At 36.7% G+C, this 25001-nt stretch overlaps 1 protein-coding gene across 3 annotated transcripts in view; it reads left to right on the forward strand.

The window, feature by feature from the left end:
• The window catches only part of NR3C1 (nuclear receptor subfamily 3 group C member 1), a 100588-nt gene extending 83628 nt beyond the window's left edge, over positions 1-16960 (forward strand). For all 3 annotated transcript variants that reach the window (XM_087816293.1, XM_016212527.2, XM_016212529.2), the window contains exons 7-9: positions 3070-3200; positions 12070-12227; positions 12777-16960. In XM_087816293.1, the coding sequence (XP_087672419.1) occupies positions 3070-3200; positions 12070-12227; positions 12777-12929 (442 nt within the window). In that variant the 3' untranslated portion in view covers positions 12930-16960. The remainder of the gene's footprint in view (positions 1-3069; positions 3201-12069; positions 12228-12776) is intronic.
• Positions 16961-25001: the final 8041 nt, after the last annotated feature.

Here is a 25001-nt window from a genome sequence, read left to right on the forward strand (position 1 = left end):
TATGATGTAGTAAGCTTGTGTTACTGTACATGTTTCAGTAGAGACTGGATGATACTAGCTCCAGACATTTTAAAGGAAATTGTTAGGCATCGTATAAGAAGCTGCAAGTAGTGGGGAAATTCTAGATTCAGGACACTTTTTATACTGCTCTGAGGTAATGCCAAGACCGTGTATCTGGCACGATGATAGGAACTACGTAAAGCAGAGTCCAGGTTTTCCCTCTGTTAGGCCAGGTGCGTACAAAGCTAGCCTAAAGAAATCCGGCTGAACTGTTGAGTAAAACTTGGTGTTGCTTCTCTATTGGTGACACTTTCCAGCAGTGTTCACTCAGTGTTGGATGAGTACTGACCCGGTGCCTGACACCGTATTAGGAGCTTGAGCTTTAACAGTGAATACAATAGATGATGCCCCGCTAACACTCTGATGGGGGAAGCACATGACCAAAATTATTTTGGAGCCACGATATAGTCGTGTGATGGAGGGGAGGAGAGACAGGCATGTGCTACATGAGATTTTTGGGAGCATGGAAGACCTCTCTAGTTGAGGGAACTGTTTGAAAGGGAGGGCATTCCAGGCAGAAGGAATGAGTACAAGGGCTGGAAACAACCTTGGCACGTGTGAGAAAACCACTGAGCATATTGTGTGAGTTTAGGGAAGCGGGCAGGGACAAAGTCAAGCAGAATGTTGCAGGCCATGAAATAGAGTTCAGATTTTATTCTAGGAGCAAGAAGCCTGTGGAAGGTTTCAAAAAGAGTGTACCATGATGGAGAGAATAGATGAAAGGGGAACAACAAATACTCATCACACCCCTAGCATGTGTTGCCTGGTGCTATAGCAGAAATCAAGACAAGGCTCCTCACTTTCATTGCATACACTCTAGCTGGGAAGACACAGACAACCACCCAATAAAATTTCAGACTGTGGTGGAGTTTCTACTAGAGAGAGGTCTGTTTCAAACAGAGTGGCTAATGGCTCCTTGAAGGAGGTGTCGCTGAACCAAGAGCTGAAGGAAAAGGGACCAGCCTCACCGTGAGCAGAGGCGTGTGAAACGTGCCGCAGTCTGTTCCAGGAAGGGCCATCTGCCCTCCCGACAGGCACTGCCATGTGCTTGGCCAGACCCAGGCACCTATGTCAGAGAAGGAAGTCACCTTGATTGACTGTTACCAAAAAGAGGACTGTTCAAACCACTGTATCACAGTTTAACAAGATTTAAGTTGTTTACATTGTTCAAATTTTGAATTACTGATAAAGATACGTAGCTTATATGTAAACTCAGACATTTAAAATCTCTTCATCTCGTTTATTTTAGAACCCAACCATGCTTATATAGTCCCTTTCTAAAAAGCAATTTTATAAAAAGCAGTTTTAAGTCATTTAATTGGGATTAAAACTGAATGGAGATTTATATGCAACACCAGTTTACCCTTTTCTGTTATAAAATTAATCTAATTCAAGGTTTTTATTTTATTTTGGCAACACTCAAATTTAGACTTAAACAATCACAGCAGAACCTGATCGTGCCACATACATTCCTCACATAAAAGAAGGAATTACAGGAATACTTTCTCAGTGTTAGCTCTGTTGGAGATAAATGGCTTATATGAGCAGTGGTTTTGAATAGGCCATTCTGGCCTCGCATTCTGTGTGTGTAGGAGGTAGGAAGCCCCCTCCTTTCTTTTGGCTCACTGTGTTTCCACCCTACTCTGGTGTCTGTGATGGGCAGACTTGTGGGCCAGAAAGTATCCATTCAAGTTCTGACCATCTGTGTAGCTTGTAAAACAGTTTCTCATCATTGTCCTTAGGTCAGAAAGTTGTACAAAATATATTTTTTTCAACAGCCAACTAGAATGATTTTTTTACTCTACTACCCTGTAACTTTGTCAAAATTACAATGTATTAGAAACTGAAAGAGAAAAAGATACCTCCCAGAAAAGGAGTGCTTAACTCCTAGTAGGATTTTGGGAAGGGGCCTCTTTAGTAAAAGCAGATTTTAAATTTGAAGGGTCATAGAGCTCCTCTGTCATCACTTTGGCAGTATACCATTCATGTCTGATTTATTTTATCACATAAAGAAATAAATTACATCTTCAATAGAGAAAAATAATACCTTTCTTGTACTTAACAGAAAAAAATCACTTTCCGTGAAAACTTTAAAGAAGAAAAAACAACACACAGATCTTGAAGTATTTTTAAAACTGTGAACTGGGCACAGATTCAGGCTCTTAGTGTCACTTAAGAAGTTAGGAAACTGCCCTGGCCAGTGTGGTATAGTGGTTAGAGCGCAGCCCAAAGGGTCAAGGGTTTGATTCCCAGTCAGGGGCATGTACCTGGGTTGTAGGTTTGACCTCCGGCCCCGGTGGGGCTTGTGCAGGAGGCAACTAATTGAAGTGTCTCTCTCACATCAATGCCCCCCCCCCCTTCCACTCTCTAAAATAAAGCAATGGAGAAAATGTCCTTGGGTGAGGTTAAAAAATTTTTTTAAGTTAGGAAACTTCAGGGATCTATTTGAAAATTGTGGATGTGACGATTGTTGAGAATCCTAATTGAGGGTTCATTTGGTACCTTTAGTTAGGAGAATATTCAGTCACATAATGTCTGTCAGCAGCAGATATGAGGCACCAGGACACCGAGCGTTGTTCTGACCCTCTGCATAACTATAAACATTGTCACTCATAGTTGTCTTTAGAATGAAATGCTGTGGGGGGGGAAAGTACCTTTTGATTTTTAAATGGGTAGGATCTAAAACTGTTGCCTAGTTGGCCATATTTGAATGCTGCCATAAAACCTTGATTTAAATAAGCAAGTGGTAATAAATCTGGTAGGACTAATAAATTCTAAACACTTAATAAAACAATACATGACCTACATGATAGAAAAATAATTTCTTCAATGTAAAATTAGGTTGTTCAGTAGTCTCTTTATGTGCTACAGACCCAGGAACAAGTTTAAGAAAAATTTTCTAAACTTCTGATCTACTGGGAGTTAGCATTAATAGTAATAGTTAGGTTTTCCTTTACGGAGCAAGCACCATTTATTTCTAATTCAAACGCTGATATTTGTCTTTCACAGGCAGAGGATGGCTCTACCCTGCATGTATGACCAATGTAAACACATGCTGTTTGTTTCCTCTGAGTTGCAAAGGCTTCAGGTCTCTTATGAGGAGTATCTCTGTATGAAAACCTTACTGCTGCTCTCATCAGGTTTGTAGAACATTTATTCACTTTTAAATGTGTCAGGGCATGAAGTACAGAAGTCTAGAAACAAAAGTATTATTTGTATACATAGCACTACTACTTATATCAGTCTACTATGTCCTGCTAGCCAGATAGGTTTTTATAAATGTAAAATTTTAGAAAGGCACAGCCAGTGATACGAAGATTAGTAAGACAGACCAATGGGTGTCATGGAGAAATAGAAAGATATAGGAGTTGCACGGGGTTTCAGTTGCTCTGGAATGTGTAGACTTCTTCCTGAGACCTTTGATAACACCTCTATAGCAGGCATGGACAAAGAAAACCAACTGGAATGATTTTTGTTTCTCTACTACATTGCTACTTTGTCAAAAATTTTACTTACACAATGAGTACTACCATGTGTAAGACATTATGGGAAAAAGAATCTACAAAAGTTGTGCTTGATTACTATTAGAGGGTTGGTTAATGCAGCATCTGAACTGGATTGTTGGGCAGAGAGATAGTCTATCTAGAAAATGGCAACAAGCGTTTATCTAAACTTTCAAGATTGTTTTAGAAAGTTCCTGGTACATAAACTTTAGTGAGACTACTTTCAGCTAGCAAAGGCATACTTTGTTTTTTTCAAAAGCTGTCTAGTTTTAACTAAGTATCTTGTCTATATTAATAAATTATGACATTTTTGGCATTTTCAACAACAAGAGTGTGAACCAGTTGGTATTCTAACCAATGTTAGGCCATTCCAGTAAAAAGTATGTATCAGGTTAGTGTTTATAAAATACTGAGTTGACAGCTGAATTCCTTTTTCATTAAAGAAGTCATTATTCTGTTAGTAACTGTGGTTTCAAAGTTGTCAAATAACTTTAAGCTGTGGATGTTGCACGTGACTGTTTAAGCTTTTATAATTCTTTGTTCTACAAAAAGTTATTTTATGTTCATGGATTTAAAGAGTATTAATAATATTCAATCAAGGCTAGAAAAATTTCCACAACCCATTAAAAAACCTAAAGGTAAAGATCATCACCAGAGACTCTTTTCACATTAAGGATGGCAGTACACTTGTTAAAGAAGTGAGCTTGATGTTATTTGAGCAAAATCTGATCATGATTTTGATTGATAATATCTAGGTATAAGTCAGCACCAAGATACTTTACCAATCTTATTTGTAAAAAAATCACAGTTAAAGTTTTATACATATCTGACACTCTGAGCTGTGTGCATTTTTTTTTAATTGTACATAAGAAAAAATGAACTAGTACGTATCACTGGTTCTTTTTTAAAAAAGAATGAAATCACAAGGATGAAAACACATCCCTCAAATATAGTTAGGCATCTGTGCTGACAGGAGGCTGGAATAGTGCTCTAACCTCCCCTAAGAATGCTGGACTGAAAACTACCTGCAGACAGGAATCCCAAGAAGTAAGATGCACTCTGAAGCTAGCCTTCTCTTAGAGGGTATTTGCAAAACCTGGTAAGGTAGTATATTTAGTAAGCTTAAAGACTGGGTTGGAAATATAATTGAAATAGAAAAAACAATGGATGGGTCTAAAAGCAGATGAGACACATTTAAACTGAAATAAGTTCAGTTTAAATAATATATCTAAAGAAATTAGCCAGAATACAATTTTTAAAATGCACGTATGTGTATAAGTGAACAGAGGATAAATGATTGAGGGAGGAGATCTAAAACAGTGCTTCACAACTCAAAATTTTCATGTCATAATGAACATAAAAAACAGCATTCAACAGCATAGTACACTGAGATAAGTGAATGAGGCCACTTGCAACCAGCATAGCAAATCATTACCATTACCCATTCACAGCACACCAGCTGAAAAAAGCCCTGGTTTAACATAATCATCAGAAATCCAGAATGAAAGGTGAAAGAGAATAGGAAAAGGCATTATACACAGAGACAATGGTTGAAAAGATTCCAGAATTTTAAAAAGACACCAAACCCTATATCCAGGCAGTGCAATGAATTCCACATAGTATATTAATAAAACCCAGCTGTCTGAACAGCAAAGTTAAGAAAATCACTGAACAGGAGAGAGAGGAAAAAAAATCTTCAAAGGAGAAGCAATTTAACTGAACCAACAGCAACTGAACAAAATGGAATGATGTTTCCAAAATGCTAAGGAAAAAAATGAAGGTGGACTTCAGTTTCAGCTCTAACAAGTAAACAGCTTTGAAGTTATCCTCACAATAAGCAAAAGCTGGTCAAACTGAAAATTTAGTGACTTTTCTTAGATCCATCAGAGAATTGAGATCACAACGCAAACCACCACCTCAAAATCTATAGAAACAGGCAAATACAGAGCAGCACAGCCAAGGTCAGCTTACTGGCAACAGACACTACTGGAGCCAGTAACTGGTAGGAACACTTTGGTAATTTTGATGACTTCTGTAGACCCGATGTGAATAGCCTGAGTTAAGAATTCCTGGGACCCAGTGTTGGCAGGGGGCTTGTCTCCCCACACTTCTTCGGGTTTACCTCCTGAAGCCCCACCAGGTTCTCATGGTGAAGCCCTGAGAAAGATCCCCTAATGTTTTTGCCTGCTAAGGGAAACTGCTATAAAGCTTTATATGACCTGGGGGAAAAGGGGAAATAGATAATTCCAGCTATGTCGTGTAAGAGAAGGGAGAAGAAAAAAAAAGGCTCAGAAACACTTCTGAAGGACACAGCCCAGGGACCAGGCCTACTAAAAATAGATTTAATCATAAAAGTATAAAACACTCCACATCCCCACACCTTACCACCATATCAGCAGGGCTCCAGTATAATAACTGAATTACAATGGAGAGAGCTGCAGAACAGATATTTAAGAAGGAAAGACAACGGGGTGGGAGATAAAAACAAGGAAACTGGATCCTCTTAACACTTATACTAGCCAGATTAGCATAAAACCTTACACTAAACGTCTACTACAGTTCTGACATAATCTCTAGCTTTTTGCAAAAAAAGATATGCTAAAGGAAAGAAGAAAACATAATCAGAAAAGACAAACAAGCATTAGAATAAGACATAGATATGGCATAACAGAGGTAATTTTCAGATAGGGGATTTGAAATACTGATGATTAATATGTTAAACAACATGATGTAAGAACACATGGGTATTGTAAGCAGAGAGGTGGAAATTGTAAGAAAGAAAAAAAAAAAATACTGCATGCTGTTGATAAGGCTCATCAGAAGATTAGATACACCAAGGAAAGAATCATTGAGCTTGAAGATGGTCACTGGAAACTTACAAAATTCAAGTGCAAAGAGAAAAAAATGAAAAACATGGAACAGAATTATGTAAGAATGGTGGGGACAATTACAACAAAAGGGGTAACATACACGTAATGGGAATATCAGAAGTAAAAGAAAGGAATGAAAGAAATATTTTAATAATGGCTAATAATGTTCCAAAATTAATGACAGAAACCAAAATATAAATTCAAGAAGCTCAGAAAGTACCAAGATAAAATACCAAAAAAATCTATACTTAGGCCTATTTTTACTCAAACTACAGAAAACCAAAAAGGAAAAGGAAATCTTTAACAGCTTACCTATGGAGGAACAAGGATTAAAAAAACATAACTCTCATCAGAAACCTTGCGGCAAGAGAGTGGAGTCAAATAGTTAGTGTTGAAAGGAAAAAATCACCAATTTATAATTCTGTATCCAGTGAAATTTACCTTCAAAAGTGAAGGCAAAATAAAGACCTTCTCAGACAAACAAAAACTTGAAAGAATTAGTCACTAGTAAACTTTCCTTTCATAAAATATTAAAAGAAGTATGATACAGGTCAGAAACATGGATCTACATAAAGAATGGAAGAGCTTTAGAAAAGGAATACATGAAGATAAAAATTTTACTTTTCTTCATAATTGTTATCAACAACAATGTATTAGATAATTACAACATACGGGTAAGGTGACTGAGTGACAGCAATGTTTAAAGGGATGGTTGGGAAGGATTGTGAATACTCTGTTTTAAGGTACCTGCACTACCTATAGTATTACTTGAAAGGAGATGCAGATTGCAGTTGACCTGTAACAACACAGGTTTGAACTGCTCTGGACCATTTATACACAGATTTTTTTTTCAATAAGTAGAGTCAGCCTTTTGTATCCATGGGTTTTGCATCCTCAGATTCAACCAGATGCAGACCAAAAGCAGTATTTTCACATTCCCAACTGCAGTTTGTTGAATCCACAGATAGGAAGAGCCACTTGTAGAGTCAGAAATTATTCGTGGATTTTCAACCGCACAGGGGTCCGCACCCCTAACCTCCACATTGTTTAAAGGTCAACTGTAGTTGTCAATGTACATGCAAACTCTAGAGCAACCACTAAAAACGATTTTTTAAATTTTATTTTCATTTTCCCATCACCATTTATCCCCTCTATGAAAAACAGTTTTAAAAAGAATTATGGATATACTGAAAGGCGAGAAAACAATCATATGAAATGCTCAGTGGAAACTAGAAATGGCAGAAAAAGAAGGGAAGATTAAAAAGGAAACTAAGAACAAGTGCAATGAGCAGAGAATAGTTACAGGCATGGCAGATACTGATCTAAATATGTCAAACAGTTGCTTTTAAATTTGAATGGTCTAAATATACCAATCGCCTGTTTTTAAAAAATATTTTTTTGTTAATGAAGGCCAAAACAAAGTTTGCCACCACAGATCCTTACTAAAGTAATATTACAAGATATAGTTAGGCTAAGGGGAAGTAAATCCCATCTTTGAGAAGGTAAAAAGAACAAAGAAAGTGGTAAATATGTAGATACAGTTAAACTAACCTTTACTTTATAAAATAACAGTAATGTCTTCAGGGTTTAAAAACATGGAACTAAAGTACATAATAATTACATGGAAGCAAAAGTGAGAATTTGGTAAATTGAGAATGAGTGTTTAAATGTTAAGGATGACAACTAGAAACAGAACGCACCAAACCCCTGGGGGGAGAGAGGATAACATGGTAAAAACAATCCAAAAGAATGAAAGAAATTGGGGGGGGGGGGGCATAAACGAAAAGCATCCTAAGAGGAAGTAACAGATGGTTCAAATAAAAGCAAATATATCAATAAATTCACCAGAGATATATCTAAAGTTATTTAATGGCTGAAGTAAAAGGACATATATAGTATGCATGGTGTAACCTAGGAACAGCAAACTTTTTTGTAAAGGGCCAGATGGTAAATGTTTTCAGCTTTGCTCTGTTATAGCTACTCAACTCTGCCCCTTGTGGCATGAGAACAGGCAATGGCTGTCTTCCAATAAAACACTATTTACAAACACAGGCTGCAGGTGGGATTGGGCAATGAGCCATAGTTTGCTGACTGCTGCTTTAACCAAAAGAAAGCTGAAGCAGCTATCTTACTATCAAAATAGACTTTGGGGGGGGGGGGGGGGTGTGGATTTCTATATTTAAAGATACTCATTACATAAAGCATTCTACTCACCAGGAAAATATTTCTAAATATATGGCTTCCAACAACATAAAGCAAAAATACATGGAACTACAAGGATAATTTGGGATGGATGAAATTCTTTTAAATATAAATATCAAATAGGGCTTCTCTCATAATTATTTTTAGAATTAGGATAACCAGCAGGAAAAAACATAAATAAGCAATCACTATTTTAAAAATTAGCAATAATTAGATTACCTGTAATGTAAACTAATGTATAAAATGAATACATCGCTAACAAAGAAGGCTCTTACCACTCCTGATTAAGTGGCCTTCAGTCTTGCATTAATACTGACATCTTAGAAGTACCAAGTATTGCTTTATGGAATCAGAACATTTTCATATGTGTTCTTTGGTCTAATCCTAGTCAAAATCCAGTGAGAGTGATACTTCACAATCATATTCTCAGTAGATGCAGAAAAAGCACTTGACAAGATTCAGCACCTATTTATGATTAAAAACTCTCAACAGCTGAAGGCCATATATGACAAACCCACAGCTAACATCATACTCAATGGGAAAAAACTAAAAACTTTTACTCTAAGATCAGGAACAAGGCAAGGATGCCCACCCTTGCCACTTTAACTCAACATAGTCCTGGAAGTCCCAGCCAGAACAGTAAGGCAAGAAAAAGAAATGGCATCTGAATTGAAAAAGAGGAAGTAAAATTCTCACTATTTGCAGATGACATGATATTATGTATGATATTATGATATTACCAATTCCAAAAACTGTTGGAACTGGTAAATTCAGTAAACTAGCAGGATACAAAATCAATATACAAAAATCTGGCGCATTTATATACAGTAATAACAAACTCTAGTAGAAAGTGAAATTCGGAAAATGATTCCATTTACAGTTGCATCAAAAAGGAGAAGATACCTAGGAATGAACTGAACCACTGAGGTAAAATACCCATACACTGAAAACCGTAAGACGCTGATGCGACAAACTGAAGACGGTGCAGGTGGAAGGGTATTTTGTGCTCGTGCATTGGAAGAATTAATTTTGTTAAAATGTTAATTTATGATGAAAGAGCCAAGAATATACAATGGGGGAAGGACAGTCTCTTCAATAAATAGTGTTAGGAAAACTGAACAGCCACATACAAAAGAATAAAACTGGACCACTATCTTACACCACACACAAATAGTAACTTGAATTTAAGACTTGAGATGATAAAACTAAAAGAAAACATAGGTGGGAAGCTCCTTGACATCAGTCTTGGTGATGATTTTTTGGATCTGACACCAAAAGTAAAGATAAACAAGTGGGACTACATCAAACTAAAAAGCTGCTGCACTGCATAGGAAACCATCCACAAGATAAAAGGCAATGTACTAAATGGGAGATATTTGCAAATCATATCTGATAAGGGGTTAATATCCAAAATATATAAAGAACTCATACAATTCAGTAGCCAAAAGACAATCTGATTAAAAAATGGGCAGAGGATCTTAATAGACATTTTTCCAAAGAAGACATACAAAGAGCCAACAGGTACATGAAAAGGTGCTCAACAGAATCATCAGGGAAATGCAAGTCAAAACTACAATGATATATCATCTCACACCTCTGAGAATGGCTAACATCAAAAAGACAGTAAATAACAAGTGTTGGTGAAGATGTGGGAAAAAGGGAACCCTCTTGCACTGTTGGTGGGAATATAAATTGGTGCAGCCACTGTGGAAAACAGTATGGAGGTCCCTCAACAAATTAAAAACAGAAATTCCATAGGATTCAGCAATTCCACTTCGGAGTATTTATCCAAAGAAAACAAAAACACTAACTTGAAGAGATACAGTAACCAAGATAGGGAAGAATCTAAATGTCCATCAACGGATAAATGGTAAAGAAAACGTGAAAGAGATATTTATATTCAGTGAGAGTTACTAAGCCATAAAAATGAATGAAATCTTGCCATTTGTGACAATATGAATGGATTCTGGGGGCATCACTCTAGGTGAAGTAAGCCAGTCAGGGAAAGAAATACCATATGATCTCACTGATATGTGGAATCTAAAAAGAAACAACAAAAACAAGCTCATGGATACAGAAATTGGTGCATGCCAGAGGCAGAGGGTAGGAAAAATGGGTGAAGTGGGTTAAAAAGTACAAATTTCCAGCTATAAAATATAAGTCATGCGGATATAATGTACAGCATGGTGACTGTAGTTAACAATAGTGTACTGTGTGTCTGAAAGTTGCTAAGACAATCTTAAAAATTGTCATCACAAGAAAAAAATTTGTAGCAATACATGGTGATGGATGTTAACTAGACTTATTGTGATCATTCTACATTATATACAAATATGCAATCATGCTGTGCACCTGAGACTAACATATGTCAATAATATCTACATCTTAAAAAATGAAAAAATTTAGTGAGAAAGAGCATGAAACAAATCCACAGAGCAAGTAAGAATTAGATTAAGACTCCTTGATCCTAAACCCACTGCTTTTCCTCTATGCCAGCATTTCCTAAGATGTCAGCAGCTGTGTGAAGTTTGGGAAACTTGTTTCCCCTCTCTGGAGACTGCATAATCATCATTCTGAGAAGTTCTGAAATTCAGAATCTGCCTCACTTTGTATTAAACCTTTAGCTTTGCTTAAATTTAGACCATCAAATCCTCTTTTCCCTAGCCATTAACACAGAGCCAGGGTTCCAAGGAATACACTTCGGGAAATGTAGCACTCTACAAAGTCAGTCTCTAAGTGAAACCATGATTAAACTATCTGTTCGCCATCTTTACTAGTATCAGTTTTTGAAGAGTAATTAAAAAAACTGACTTTACATCAATCTTATGATCCACAGTTCATGAGGTATTTTCTATATTTCTGAGTACATAAGGGAAGGCAGGTATTTCCTTCCCCGGAGGTGTATGTGTACACACACACACACGCGCCACATAAAAAAATCAGGTTTTGTTTTAGATTGGAATCCTGTCAACTCTGTGCTAATACATCGATTGATAAAATGTATTGCATGCTGATTTTTAGGTCTAACTGACTGGTGATGTCACATATATTCCTGTGATTGGTGGAATAAACACTGTTGAAGTTTTCTATGTCTGTACTACAACTAAACTGAAGGGTAGAATGGCTGCCACTGTGTTATTTGGTCTTTGAGCCGGCTTTGTGAACTAGAGAGGAAGGTGTCATCACCAGCTGCTTTTAAAGATGAGAAGCAAAGCGCTTTACCTAAGCTTCAGTCCTCCAGTTTCCTACTGGCCCAGTATATTCTCTTGGCTGTAGTTTCACAAGCCTTTGAAATGCTCATGTTTTAATAGAGTGCATTAAAAGCACATAGACAATGTTCAGTCACGAAGTGTGCAATTAATAAATGCCCTACTTGCATACATGAAAAGTTATCTCAAGAAGGTTATTTAATTAACTACATGTTAATCTTTTAGTTCCTAAGGAAGGGCTGAAGAGCCAAGAGCTATTTGATGAAATTAGAATGACCTACATCAAAGAACTGGGGAAAGCCATCGTCAAGAGGGAAGGAAACTCCAGTCAGAACTGGCAGCGGTTTTATCAACTGACAAAACTCTTGGACTCCATGCATGATGTAAGTGTCAAACACAGATCCAACTATGAGAAGACTTTTTGGGATATGAAGTTATGTTCTAGTTAGTTTGAATAATTATATACCCGTATTTTCCCGTTTGTGGATATTGATGGTGGTTTGAGATTGAGCTGTAACTTCAGTTAGCACACGGTTTTCCTGAGGCCAATTACGGAATTCCATTTCCTCTAGTCCTGTGCATACGGCATTGTGACGCTAGCACAAAACTTAACAGCACTGTTTTAAAATGTGGAATTCCCTGGCTTTGCGTGATTAATCCTTTAGAATGTGTCTTTCACGTACTGTAGTACTGCAGTTCATCATGAAACACTTAATTCCAGATAATTCTGTATACAATATAAGGGACTCAGGAGGTCTTTGGTACCTGAGTGCTCATTGTATTTAACTAAACTTTTGTTTACTTGGGGAATTCCAGCAGAGATTGGTGTATTCTGTCTAGGTCAGATATTTAAAAAAAAAAAAGCCAACAGGCATGAGATGTTCCTACTGATAGACTTTTAAGACTAATCATTACTCTACCGTCCCTTGTAGGTAGTTGAAAATCTCCTTCACTATTGCTTCCAAACGTTTTTGGATAAGACCATGAGTATTGAATTCCCAGAGATGTTAGCTGAACTGATCACCAACCAGTTACCAAGATATTCAAGTGGAAACATCAAAAAACTTCTGTTTCATCAAAAGTGACTGCCTTAATAAGAAAGGTTGCCTTAAAGAAAGTTGACTTTATAGCTTTTATTGTAAAAATTATCAGTTTATCCTATAGCGGTTCTGTTTAGTTTTCTTTTTTGTTCATGTCTGGTTTTGTTTTTGTTTTGAATACGCACTACATGTGGTTTATAGAGGGCCAAGACTTGGCAGCAGAGCAGTTGAGCCATCACTTCTCAGTGATGGGAAAAGTAGAAAGTGCTAGTTGGTGGATCCCAGGAATTACAAACAATGACGTGGGGTGATGTCCACTATCAGAGAAGGGTGGCACCCAAACCACCAGTGCCCAGAGTCTACGTCATGGACTTTCTGCTCATATTTTTCACAGTTGGCTGGAAAAAATTTTCTAGACTTTTTGTTGGTGTATTTCCCCCTGTATAGTTAGGATAACATTTTTTGATTTATGCATGGAAACCTGAAAACAAGTTTACAAGTGTATATCAGAAAAGGGAAGCTGTGCCTTTTATAGCTATTATCATCTGGTTTTAACAATTTCCTTTATATTCAGTGAACTACGCTTGCTCATTTTTTCTTACATAATTTTTGTATTCGAGTTACTGTACAGCTGTTTCAGATGGGCAACTAGTTCAAAGCTTTCCTAGATAAACTCTAAACATTAATCTTCTGTGTGAAAATGGGTTGGTGCTTCTAACCTGATGGCACTTAGCTATCAAAAGACCACAAAAATTGACTCAAATCTCCAGTATTCTTGTCAAAAAAGCTCATATTTTGTATATATATATGCTTCAGTGGGGAATTATATAGATTGTGCAAATTAACCGTCCTAACTGGTATAGAGCACCTACCTAGTCCAGACCTGCTGGGTAAACTGTGGATGATGGCTGCAAAAGACTAATTTAAAACAAACAAGAAAACTACCAAGAGGCCCTGTTTGTACCTAATGCCCTATCCCTGCAATGGTTAGATGGCACGAAAGTTAGTTTACTGTCTTTCAGGACCTTTTGTTGTAGTTTATATAACTTCTTAAAAGTTATGATTCCAGATAACCAGCTGAAAAAAAGCTGAGAGATTTTAATCAGACCAAGTAATTCCTCTCACTTTACCCAAAAAATAAATCTCTAATAAGGCAGAAGTGGCTAGACACCCATTTTCACATTCCCATCTGTCACCTAGTAGTCTACCCTTCCTGGTGGTACAGGAAAGCTCAGCTACTGATTTCTGTGACTTAGACTGTGTGTCCGACTTCCATGTTTGTAAACTATACACATCCCCCTGTCCCCGTGTGTGCCATAGTTTAACAAAAGTCTTGTGAATTTCTCCTCCTCACTGTTGAGACTTAATCATTTTAAACAAATAGAAGCTGTAGTAGCCCTTTCTGTGTGCACCTTACCAACTTTCTGTAAACTCAAAACTCATATTTACTAAGCCACAAGAAATCTGATTTCTATCCAAGGTGGCCAAATTATTTGTGTAATAGAAAACTGAAAATCTAATATTAAAAATATGAAACTTCTAATATATTTTTATATTTAGTTATAGTTTCAGATATATATCATATTGGTATTCACTAATCTGGGAAGGGAAGGGCTACTGCAGCTTTACATGCAATTTATTAAAATGATTGTAAAATAGCTTGTATAGTGTAAAATAAGAATGATTTTTAGATGAGATTGTTTTATCACGACATGTTATATATTTTTTGTAGGGGTCAAAGAAATGTCGATGGATAACCTATATGATTTTAGTGAGTGTAAGCATTCATATACGCAGCAGTGGTCTCGAAAACCAAACAGGTTTGCTCTAGGCCCTAGAGTCGAGGGGACGAGGGAGATGGAGACTGACCCTGTGTGCAGAGAAGGTGGCTGAGGCTCCACCCCGCTCAGATCACAGAGGAAGTAATCCTCTGCCTCCCAGAATGACCACCCTTCTCATTCCAACGGTGATTCTGGCGGCGCAGGCTTAGTTGACTAAATCTCCCCTTGCGCTAAGTGTGTGAGCAGGAGATGGAAAGGTGGTGCTTACCCCCAGACGGTCACCATCTAACAGTGTGTTACTTTCACATGCAAGCCTCTCCGGCAGTTTAATAAAAACAGAGGCTTTAGAAGTTTGGCAATAATAGGCATAGAGGTACCAGCAATATGTAAATAGTGCAGAATCTCCTAGGTTGCCAATAATACACTAATTCCTTTCTATCCTACAGGAGTTCATTTCCAAACAAAATGAGGATGTTTATGTTTTCTTTGAATGCTTTTTGAATGTTATTTGTTATTTTTCAGTATTTTGGAGAAATTATTTAATAAATGTAATAATTTGCTTTTTGAATGCTCTCTAAAAGGGAATGTTCCTTTTCTGTAATAGTTTAAATTGATCTAAAAGTATTTTAAGATGGTTTGTAACCCAGCTGGATGTGAAATTTTTGGTGCCTAAGAAATACCGCTTGAATATTATTATCAATGACAGTGTTAAGAATCAAAAAGAACTTCTGAAAGGTAAATTTTATTCATTTATAATGTTAATATGGTTAAAACCAGAAAGCACATCACACATCAATCATGTTTTAGTCCCAGCATCCTCAGCTCTTAAAAAATAGAGGTTGGTGAAAAAAAAAGATACGTGCACTTTGTTGTTAAAAAAATCAACTGACATTCATACAACTATAGGAGGCTGGACATTGAATAGAAAAAGAAGCTGTGCCCTTTTTGAATACGTGGGAAAGAAGAAAGTTACCTTAATTATGTTGTTCCTATGAGTATAATTATGGATTTAAGTGAAAAAAGATGGTGCTATTTGAAAGTAGCTTCATTTTCTATGTAGGTGGTATCTTGCCATCCCAAACTATTTAAGTTTGTAGTAATGTCAGTGAGAGTTGGTGACAGGCCTGGGTGACTCACAACAGATCCTGAAAAGTATTTTTAATTACTGGTGGAACAAAGTGACCCTCTTGGTGTTTTTAGGCCTTGCTGCGGGGCGCAAGTGCTTTTTGGGGTATATAGACCCAACTGTCTAAGATTATAGGAGGGGAACCTCAAAGAGCACTTGCTTTCTGGGAAAAAAACAAACAAACAAAAAAAAAACACCTCACCCCAAAGGGTCTATGAAGAGCTCGGCCACTAGCATCAGGTTGATTCTGGAGGCAAATCTAAGGAAAGCCAACCTCACTGCAGAACTGGGGGGTGGGAAGGGTAAGCAGTTCCAATCTTACTTATCTAGACAACCTAGTATCATTGAGTCTTATCATTTTAGTTCTGTTAAATACCCTAAAACTCCATCTCCATGGAATGAACATTATTACACTATGATCTGTCAAAAGTCAAGAATCATGGCAGCCCTCCATGGACTTCGATCTCGGTTGGTTGTTCAGAAGACTGTAGCTGTAGATGAATGTGTCTTTATGTGCCTGGTTTGAGAGTTGAAAGGGAAAATGAGAGAGTAAGGGGGACACTTTAACCACTTTGAGTGGAAGTTGCATCATTTTCCAGACTATTCTCAGTCGGCCTGGTACACCAGGGATTAGTGGCCAGGTTTTTTGGGAAAGGATTAGCTTCTCTCTAGGAAAGAAGGATTTTATTTTCTGATGAAAGGCTGTATGAAAATACCCTCTTCAAATAACTTGCTTAACTACATATAGATTCAAGTGTGTCAATATTCTATTTTGTATATTAAACAAATGCTATATAATGGGGACAAATCTATATTATACTGTGTATGGCATTATTAAGAAGCTTTTTCATTATTTTTTATCACAGTAATTTTAAAATGTGTAAAAATTAAAACCAGTGACTCCTGTTTAAAAATAAAAGTTGTAGTTTTTTATTCATGCTGAATAATAATCTCTAGTAAAGAAAAAAATGTCTTTTTACCTACACAGTGAAATGTCAGATTGTAAAATCTTGTGTGGAAATGTTTAACTTTTACTTTCATTTAAATTTGCTGTCCTGGTATTACCAACCCACACATTTGTACTGAATTGGCAGTAAATGTTAGTTAGCCATTTACAGCAATGCCAAATATGGAGAAACATCACAATAAAAAGATCTGCTTTTTAATTACGTGACTCTACCATGCTTCCGTAGAACTCATGCAGCTCCAACTTTCCTGCTTTTCCCCTCCTTTTTCTACTGAAAGTAGAGTTGTCACTTCAGATACCCTCACATGTCAGTATGGCAGAGTCTACATGCTAATATGGCACAGGTTCAAAGAGAGCTTAACTCTGGCGCCAGAGCCCATAGCTGCCCCTCCATGCCCCAAATGGTCACCTGCCAACTACTGCAAAGGAGACTTGAGGGAAGGAAGAACTCACTCCTGAGGCTTCTCACATACAACATTTGATCACGAAAAGTGGCATTTTATGTAAACACATGCAATCTAGCTAAATTCTTACCTTATTTTAAAATGAACTCTCACAGGAAAGGTCATAAATGTTTAGTAAATATCACAGCAATATCGCACAACTATTCTATACAAGCTATTCATTTTTCCCCAAAAATATGTTCAGGTCATATCTATGAATTGGATAATCTCACAAACTTCTCCTATAAATACTCTCTTCTCAACAAGTGACCTCCATCATGAAGGAAGAAAGCCAGATGGTTTAAAAAACCAAATGTGACATACCTACTATATGGTAAATACAGAAGACAGAATAAGAAAGAAAAACCTCCTTCCCCAGTGTCTTGAGGTACATGCAGAACCACCAGGTATGGCACCAGTGTTTATACACATTACTCCTTTACAGTGCACGTAGTGTTACTCTTACAGTTGTAGGATGCCTGCACAGACATTATAGCAGTCAGTCCTCACCCAGTGGAAGAATGAAATGAAAACAAATGCTGAAGATATTAACTCCATTTACTAAAAAATTTAAAAAAAGGAAACAGGCTCAGTGATTAAAAAACTGGTTCCTAGCTGCAAACTCCCATCTAATTGAAGTTTGAATAGAAAGTCTGTAATGAGGCCATTTACCACAGTCAGAGGACATATCTCTGGCCTACACGCCTCCCGGGGAACTGGTGTTTTATGTTTTTAAATTTTGTTATACATTTACTGAGCATTTACTATGTGCCAGACATTGTGTTTCAATATATTATCTCATTTAAGCTTAGCAACTCTATAAAGTAAAACTGTAGAACTACTAACCTCATGGCATTTCCATGAGGAAGCTATTGCTTGGAAGTGCTTAAGTAGGACTTTTTTTTTTTTTTTTAAACACAGCATCTGGCTCTAAAGTCCATGCTCTTAAGCAGTACTGAGAAATTATTAATATGAAGCTCCAAACTGGGTTAAATGAACTCATACTGAGCGTTATTTTGGCGGGATCTCAGTTAATCTAATCCCTTTTGCTACCATATTAGTTTTGATCTAGTCATTTAAACACTGATATTTCCTCCTCTTAAAAACCTGTGTCCTACGTCCTAGAGACATGGAAGGTGAAAGATAGTACCTCCCCAGAAATAATACCCTTTGGTTTGTCAAGTACACAGTCAGGAACCTGTCTCACCAATTCCCCCAGGAAAATCAACAAACTTACTTTAAGTGAGGCAGAGCATATAAGCTACACTCAGACTGAGGAAGAAAGATGTTTATAAATAAAAAGTGGTGCAAGTCAAAATGTATTCTTAGTTTCGTAGGTAAAGTCAGAGCCAGACCTTGGGTGTTGAAAATACAGAAGCATTCACACTAGTTGAGTATTTTTTAGACCTTCAACTAATCTTTCCTACTTGGTAGTAAGCCGCTCTCAACAGCATTAGTAACTTTACAGCCTTTTCTTTGGTGAAAATACCCAGCCCCTCTTGTCATATCAGGCTTCTGCTTCCCAAAATGAAACAATCCCTTGGTAGAGAAACATTTTTACTTTACTTGGGTACAGACATGTTAGTCTCAAAACAAAAGAGTTCATGTCCAGCACATCGAACACCCAAAAAACTCTCCTCACTCTATCCCGACCACTTAATAAGAGCCGGATGATAACTTACTCATCTATACCTCACCAGAAACAAGCAATACAGAAATAATGCATCCACCACGTAAATAGGCCATTTACATTCCATTACTGTTAATGTGGCACTGTATGAGGTAGTGTCTTTCAGTATACATGGGGCAATGCTGGAAAGAAGAATCTAGGCCACCCAAAACCATTAGGATTTTTGCTACGATTGCAAAGAATTGAGATAAGCATAAAACTCTTTCCAAGTGCGGAGTGGGGTGGAGGGAGGGTATATAAAAACCAAACAAAGGTTCATAGAACATGAGACTGTCATAAATATTTCCTGATCAGTTTCTCTACCCCCCATGTGGCACGCATGCTAGATGAGCCAATATGAAGAACACCAAGGCAATACTAAAAAACTTCAAGGCGAGGTTCCTGCCTTTAAGGAATCAAAGATGATCATCAGTTCCACTCCGGTGTATTTATTCAAAAGGAATGAAAACATGCACACAATGGCTTCCATCCAAATGTTCATAGAAGCCAAGCAGTGGAAATAACCCAATGTCCACCAACTGATAAATACATAAACCAAATGTGGCAGGTTCATACAATAATAAAAAAGTGAGATGATGCATATTATAATAACGGACGAACCTCAAAAACATGCTACATAAAAGAAGTGAGAGACACGCGGCTACATATTATTTGATTTCACTTCTATGAGATGCCCAGAAAAGGCACATCTATAGAGAAAGAAAGCAGATCGATGGTTGCCTATGGCTGGGGATGACATTAGGGCTTAAGTGAAAATAGACATGAGGGAACTTTATGGGGAGATGGAAATATTCTAAAGCTGGATTATAATGATGGTCGCACGACTCGGGAAACTTAATAAAAATCATTAGCTTGTACACTTAAAGTGAGTAGATTTATGGTATGTAAATTATATCAATACATATGTATATTTTTAACTAATATATTTAAAATAAATGTATAATTTAATATGAGGCAGACAAGTAAATGTTTAATTGCCCATCACCTGTATCAGGAGCTGGCACTAAGTATTTTAAATACATAAAGGCAGGTACAGCTGTTTCTCAGGAAAACCTAAGAGATGCTTTCACTGTGCTGGGTGTTAAAGGGTGAGCTGGTGTTTAGCAGCTCGGACAAAGGCTTACTCATCTAATGTGAACAGATTTTCCCCTAATATTTAATTAGATTTCTGTTGCACTCACCCTGAGATCACAGCCAGATTGGCAACATGATAAGTAAAAAACCATAGCACACATGACTGCCCATTTTAAATACACAACAATGTGTGGCACAAACACTAAGTGTCAATAACTGTAAAGACCTTAGTAGTTACAACTTGATAATGAGTCAAACCTGGGTTCAGGTCTTGCTTCTGTCACTTACTAAAGTCTGCGATCTTGGGAAAGTTCAGTAGCCACTGTAGGCCTGTTTCCAAACATCTGAAAAGTGGAACTAACACCAATATCTTAAAGGAATGAATTAAATGAGATAAAATATATTTAAGCTGCTTAGCTCAGTTCCTATAATACAGCAAGTGCTAGAGACATATTACCTGTTTTTTAAATCCTATGGGAAATCTAGAGAAACGCGGAATTTTTTCAATGCTCTCCCCAAAAATGTACAGAAAAGGTCAAGGTGAATGACGGGGAGAGATGTGAACACAAGGTTGAAGGCAAATTTCCAACCCCACACATCCTAATTAACAAAGGTCATGCACAAGGCTAGGGTGGGCTGCTATGACACTGGCCTACATTTTCACTATCTCACATATTGCCAACTATCAGACCTTGGCCTGGGTCACCCAGAGGCATGGAGCATTCTTTCAGGAAGCATCTTACATTTGCATCTAGTATCTCAAAGCATAAGAGCAGTGCCAAAAAGAAGAGGGAAAGTTATAGATTTAGTTGATCTAGTCTTTTATACAGAATTTTTCCCGGTCCATAAGAAGACTGACAAAAGAACCAGCTTGTTCATCTTTTACCCCACATGGAGTTTCCCCAGGCTATCACTGTCACTAAGGTTATAAATATGAATTAAATTTCATTAATTGGCATTGGTGAGAAGAGGACAATCTGAGATGAAGGTCAAAATTATATCTTTTTTAGTATATACCGAAAAGAATTGAAAATATGTCCACACAAAAACAAATATTAAGAGCAGCATTATTCATAATACTCAAAAAGTGGAAACAATCTAAATGTCCATCAACTAATAAATGGATAAGTAAAATGTGGTATATCCACATAATAAAATATTATTTGGCAATAAAAAGGAATGCTACAACATGGATAAAATTGGAAAATACTATGCTAATTAAAAGAAGGCAGTCATAAAATTTTATAAATCAGTTTTATACAGGGTGGAGCAAAAGTAGGTTTACAGTTGCTGGTATGGAAAATAATACAATAATTAATAAATAATAATTCAAGAATAAACTCTGTTTTGTGTAGTCACAACTATGAACCTACTTTTGCCCCAGCCTGTATTAAATGCCCAGAACTGGCAGAATAGGCAAATCTATAGAAAAAGAAAGTAGACTTGTGGTTTCAAGGGGCTGGAGGAGGGAACACTGAAGAGTGAGTGCTTAGTGGGCACTGAACAGAAATGTTCTAAAATTAAACTGTACTGATGGTTGCACAACTCATGAGTATATGAAAAGTCTTTGAATCGTACATTTTAAACAGGTAGATGTTACAGTATCCGAGTCAGAGCTCCAAAAAAATAGATCACTTAAATAGCCCTTTACCTATTAGTTAAACTGAATTCGTAGTTCAAAACCTTTCCACAAAGACTTCAGGCCCAGATGGTTTCACTGGTGAAGTCTACCAAACAGTTAAGGAAAAAATAACACCACTTCAACAGAAATTCTTCCCCCTCAAAAATGAAAGGGAAATATTTCTCAATCCATTCCTTGAGGCCAGCATTACCCTGATAACAAAATTAGACAATATTACAAGAAAAGAAAACTACAGATTAATATCCTTCATGAACATACATGCAAAAATTCTAAACAAAACTTCAGTAAATAGAATCTAACCATATATTAAAAGGATGGCATATCATGACTACAGCGTTACCCCAGGAATACAGGACAGGATTCACATTTCAAAATTAACCAATGTAATTCACAACCATGGAAAACTAAAAAAGCTACTAGACTTCAAAAAGTTAAATATAGAATTACCATATGACCCTGCAATTCTACTGCTAGGTATATAGCCAAAAGAAGTAAAAACAGATACTCAAGCAAACAATAGCAGCACTATCCACAACAGCCAAAATGTAGAAAAAGCCCACATGCCCATCAATGGATGAGTGGGTAAGTTCGTTGTAATATATGTATAAAGAATGGAATGTTATTCAGCCATAAAAATGAAGTACTAATTCATACTACAACATATGGATGAACCTCCAACACATTATGGTAAGTGAAAGAGGCCAAACACAGAAAGTCACATATTATATTGATTCCACTTACATGAAATACCTAGAATACATAAACCTATAGATACAGAAAGTAAGTTGGTGGTGGCTAGGGGAAGGGATAATGGAAAGAAACTACTTTATGGGTAAAGGCATTACTTTGAAATTATTGAAATGTTTTGGAACTAGATGGAGATGGTTGCATAACATTGTGAATAGACTAAATGCCACTGAATTATTTGTTTTTAAATGGTTAACTTTGTTATATTAATTTCAGTAAGTTACTATTTTTTTAAAAGCTACTGGAATAAGTGAGTTTAGCAAGGTTGCAAGATACAACAGAGGTTAGCAAACTACGACTTACAGACAAAACCAACTTATCACCTGCTTCTGTAAATAAAATGTTTTGAACCACAGATACTCATTCATTCCTTTTAGGTGTTGTCTAAGTTGCCTCCATAATGCAATGGCAGAGTTAGGTAGTTTTGACAGACATATATGGTCCACAAAGCCTAAAATATTTACTGTCTGGCCTTTTACAGAAAAGGTTTGCTGATGCCTGGGATACCAGATCAATATGCAAGAAATAATTTTTTTCTATGCACCAGCAACAAACAATTAGAAATTGATATTTTAAAATACCACTTATAATACCTTCAAAAATATGAAATACTTTAGAGATAAACCTAACAAAACATGTCAAAACCCTATTCACTTAAAACTACAAAATATTGCTGAGAAAAGTTAAAGATGGCTTAAATACATGGAAAGATATATCTGTTCATGTGATAAAAAACTTAGTATCATAAGGTGTGAATTCTCCTCAAACTGATCCATAGATTCAATGTAATCACAATCAGAATCTTAGCAAATTTTGGTAGAAATTTACAAGCACATTCTAAAATTCATACGTAAATGAAGAGGACCTAGAATAACCAAAACATCTATGAAATAAAAGAACAAAGTTAAGAGGGCTAACTCTACCTGATTTCAAAAATTATTATAAACAATAGTAATTACAATGACAGAATATTGGCATAAAAGTGTCCACATTTCTACAGACACTCATTTTCACAGAGGTGCACAGGCAATGCAATGGAGAAAGAACCTTTTCAACCAACCTGCTGAACAACTAGCTGTGCATGTATAAAAAATGGACCTGATCCATACCTTGCACCATATGCAAAATTAACTCAAAATGGAACACAGTCGTAAGTGTAAAATCTAAAACTATGTAATTAATAAACTAAAACATAGAAGAAAATCTGTGACCTTGAGATTGTCAAAAATTTCTTAGACGTGCCCCAAAAGCACAATCTACAAAAACAATCGATAAATTGAACTTCATCAAAATTTAAAACATTTGCTCTTCAAAAGACACTTTTAAGAAAATGAAAAGACACTTCTGGGAATGTATCCGAAGAAACCCGAAACACTGATTGGAAAGAATATATTCACCCCTATGTTCATAGCAGCACTATTTACAATAGCCAAGATTTGGAAGCAGCCCAAGTGCCCATCAGTAGATGAGTGGATCAAAAAGCTGTGGTAGGCCCTGGCCGGGCAGCTCAGTTGGTTAGAGCATCCTCCCAATACACTAAGGCTGCAGGTTCGATCCCCAGTCAGGGCACATACAAGAATCAACCAATAAATGCATAAATAAGTGGAACAACAAATTGATGTTTCTTTCTCCTTTTCTCTCTCCTTCCCTCTCCCCCTTCCTCCCTCCCCCATCCTTACTCTATCAATTAAAAAAAAAAAAAAAAGGAAAAAAAAAAAGGCTGTGGTACATTTATACAATGGAATTCTACTCAGCTATAAAATGGAAGGAATCAATCCTTTTTCGACAGCATGGATGTATCTAGAGGGTATTATGCTCAATGAAATAAGCCAGTCAGAGAAAGATAAATACCATAAATACCATATGATTTCACTTATATATAAAATCTAATGAACAAAATAAACAAAATAGAAACAGACTCATAGATACAGAGAACAGACTGACACTTGTCTGGGTGAAACACATGAAGGGATTAAGCAAGCAAGCAAAACCCTCATAGAGACAGACATCAGTATGGTGATTACCAGAGGGAAAGGGGGGAGGGGGAGGTAGAAGAGGGTAGTGGAGGGATAATGGTGACGGAAGGAGACTAGGCTTTGGGTGGTGAACACACAATATAGATGATGTATTATAGAATTGTGCACTTGAAACCTATATAATTAACTAACCCCAATAAATTCAATGTGTGTGTGTATGTGTGTGTATGAAAATGAAAAGACAAAGCACAAGTTGGGAGAAAATTCCTTGTAAAGCATGTGATAAAGAACTGTGCCCAGAATATGTAAAGAACTCTCAAGGCTCAACAATGAGAACCCAAAAAGCAGGGGTGGAGGGTGAGGGGGCACAAAATATTTGAACAGATGCTTCACGCCAAAGAAGAAATAGAAAACAGACACATAAAAAGATGATCATTAGTCAATAGGGAAATGCAAAATAAAACCTCAATAAGATAACACTACACACCTGTTAGGACGTTAAAAATTGAAACACTGACTATATCAAGTGCTGGTGAGCATGTGGAAGAACTGGAAATACACAGCTGATGGGAATGCACAACCACTGAGGAAAACAGTATGGAAGCTTCTTTAAAAATCAAATATACAACACCTACCATGTGGTCTAGACATTCAATTTCTAGATATTTACC

This window comes from Miniopterus natalensis, chromosome 4 (assembly GCF_054644295.1).
Source record: "Miniopterus natalensis isolate mMinNat1 chromosome 4, mMinNat1.hap1, whole genome shotgun sequence".
Taxonomy (NCBI): Eukaryota; Metazoa; Chordata; class Mammalia; order Chiroptera; family Miniopteridae; genus Miniopterus; species Miniopterus natalensis.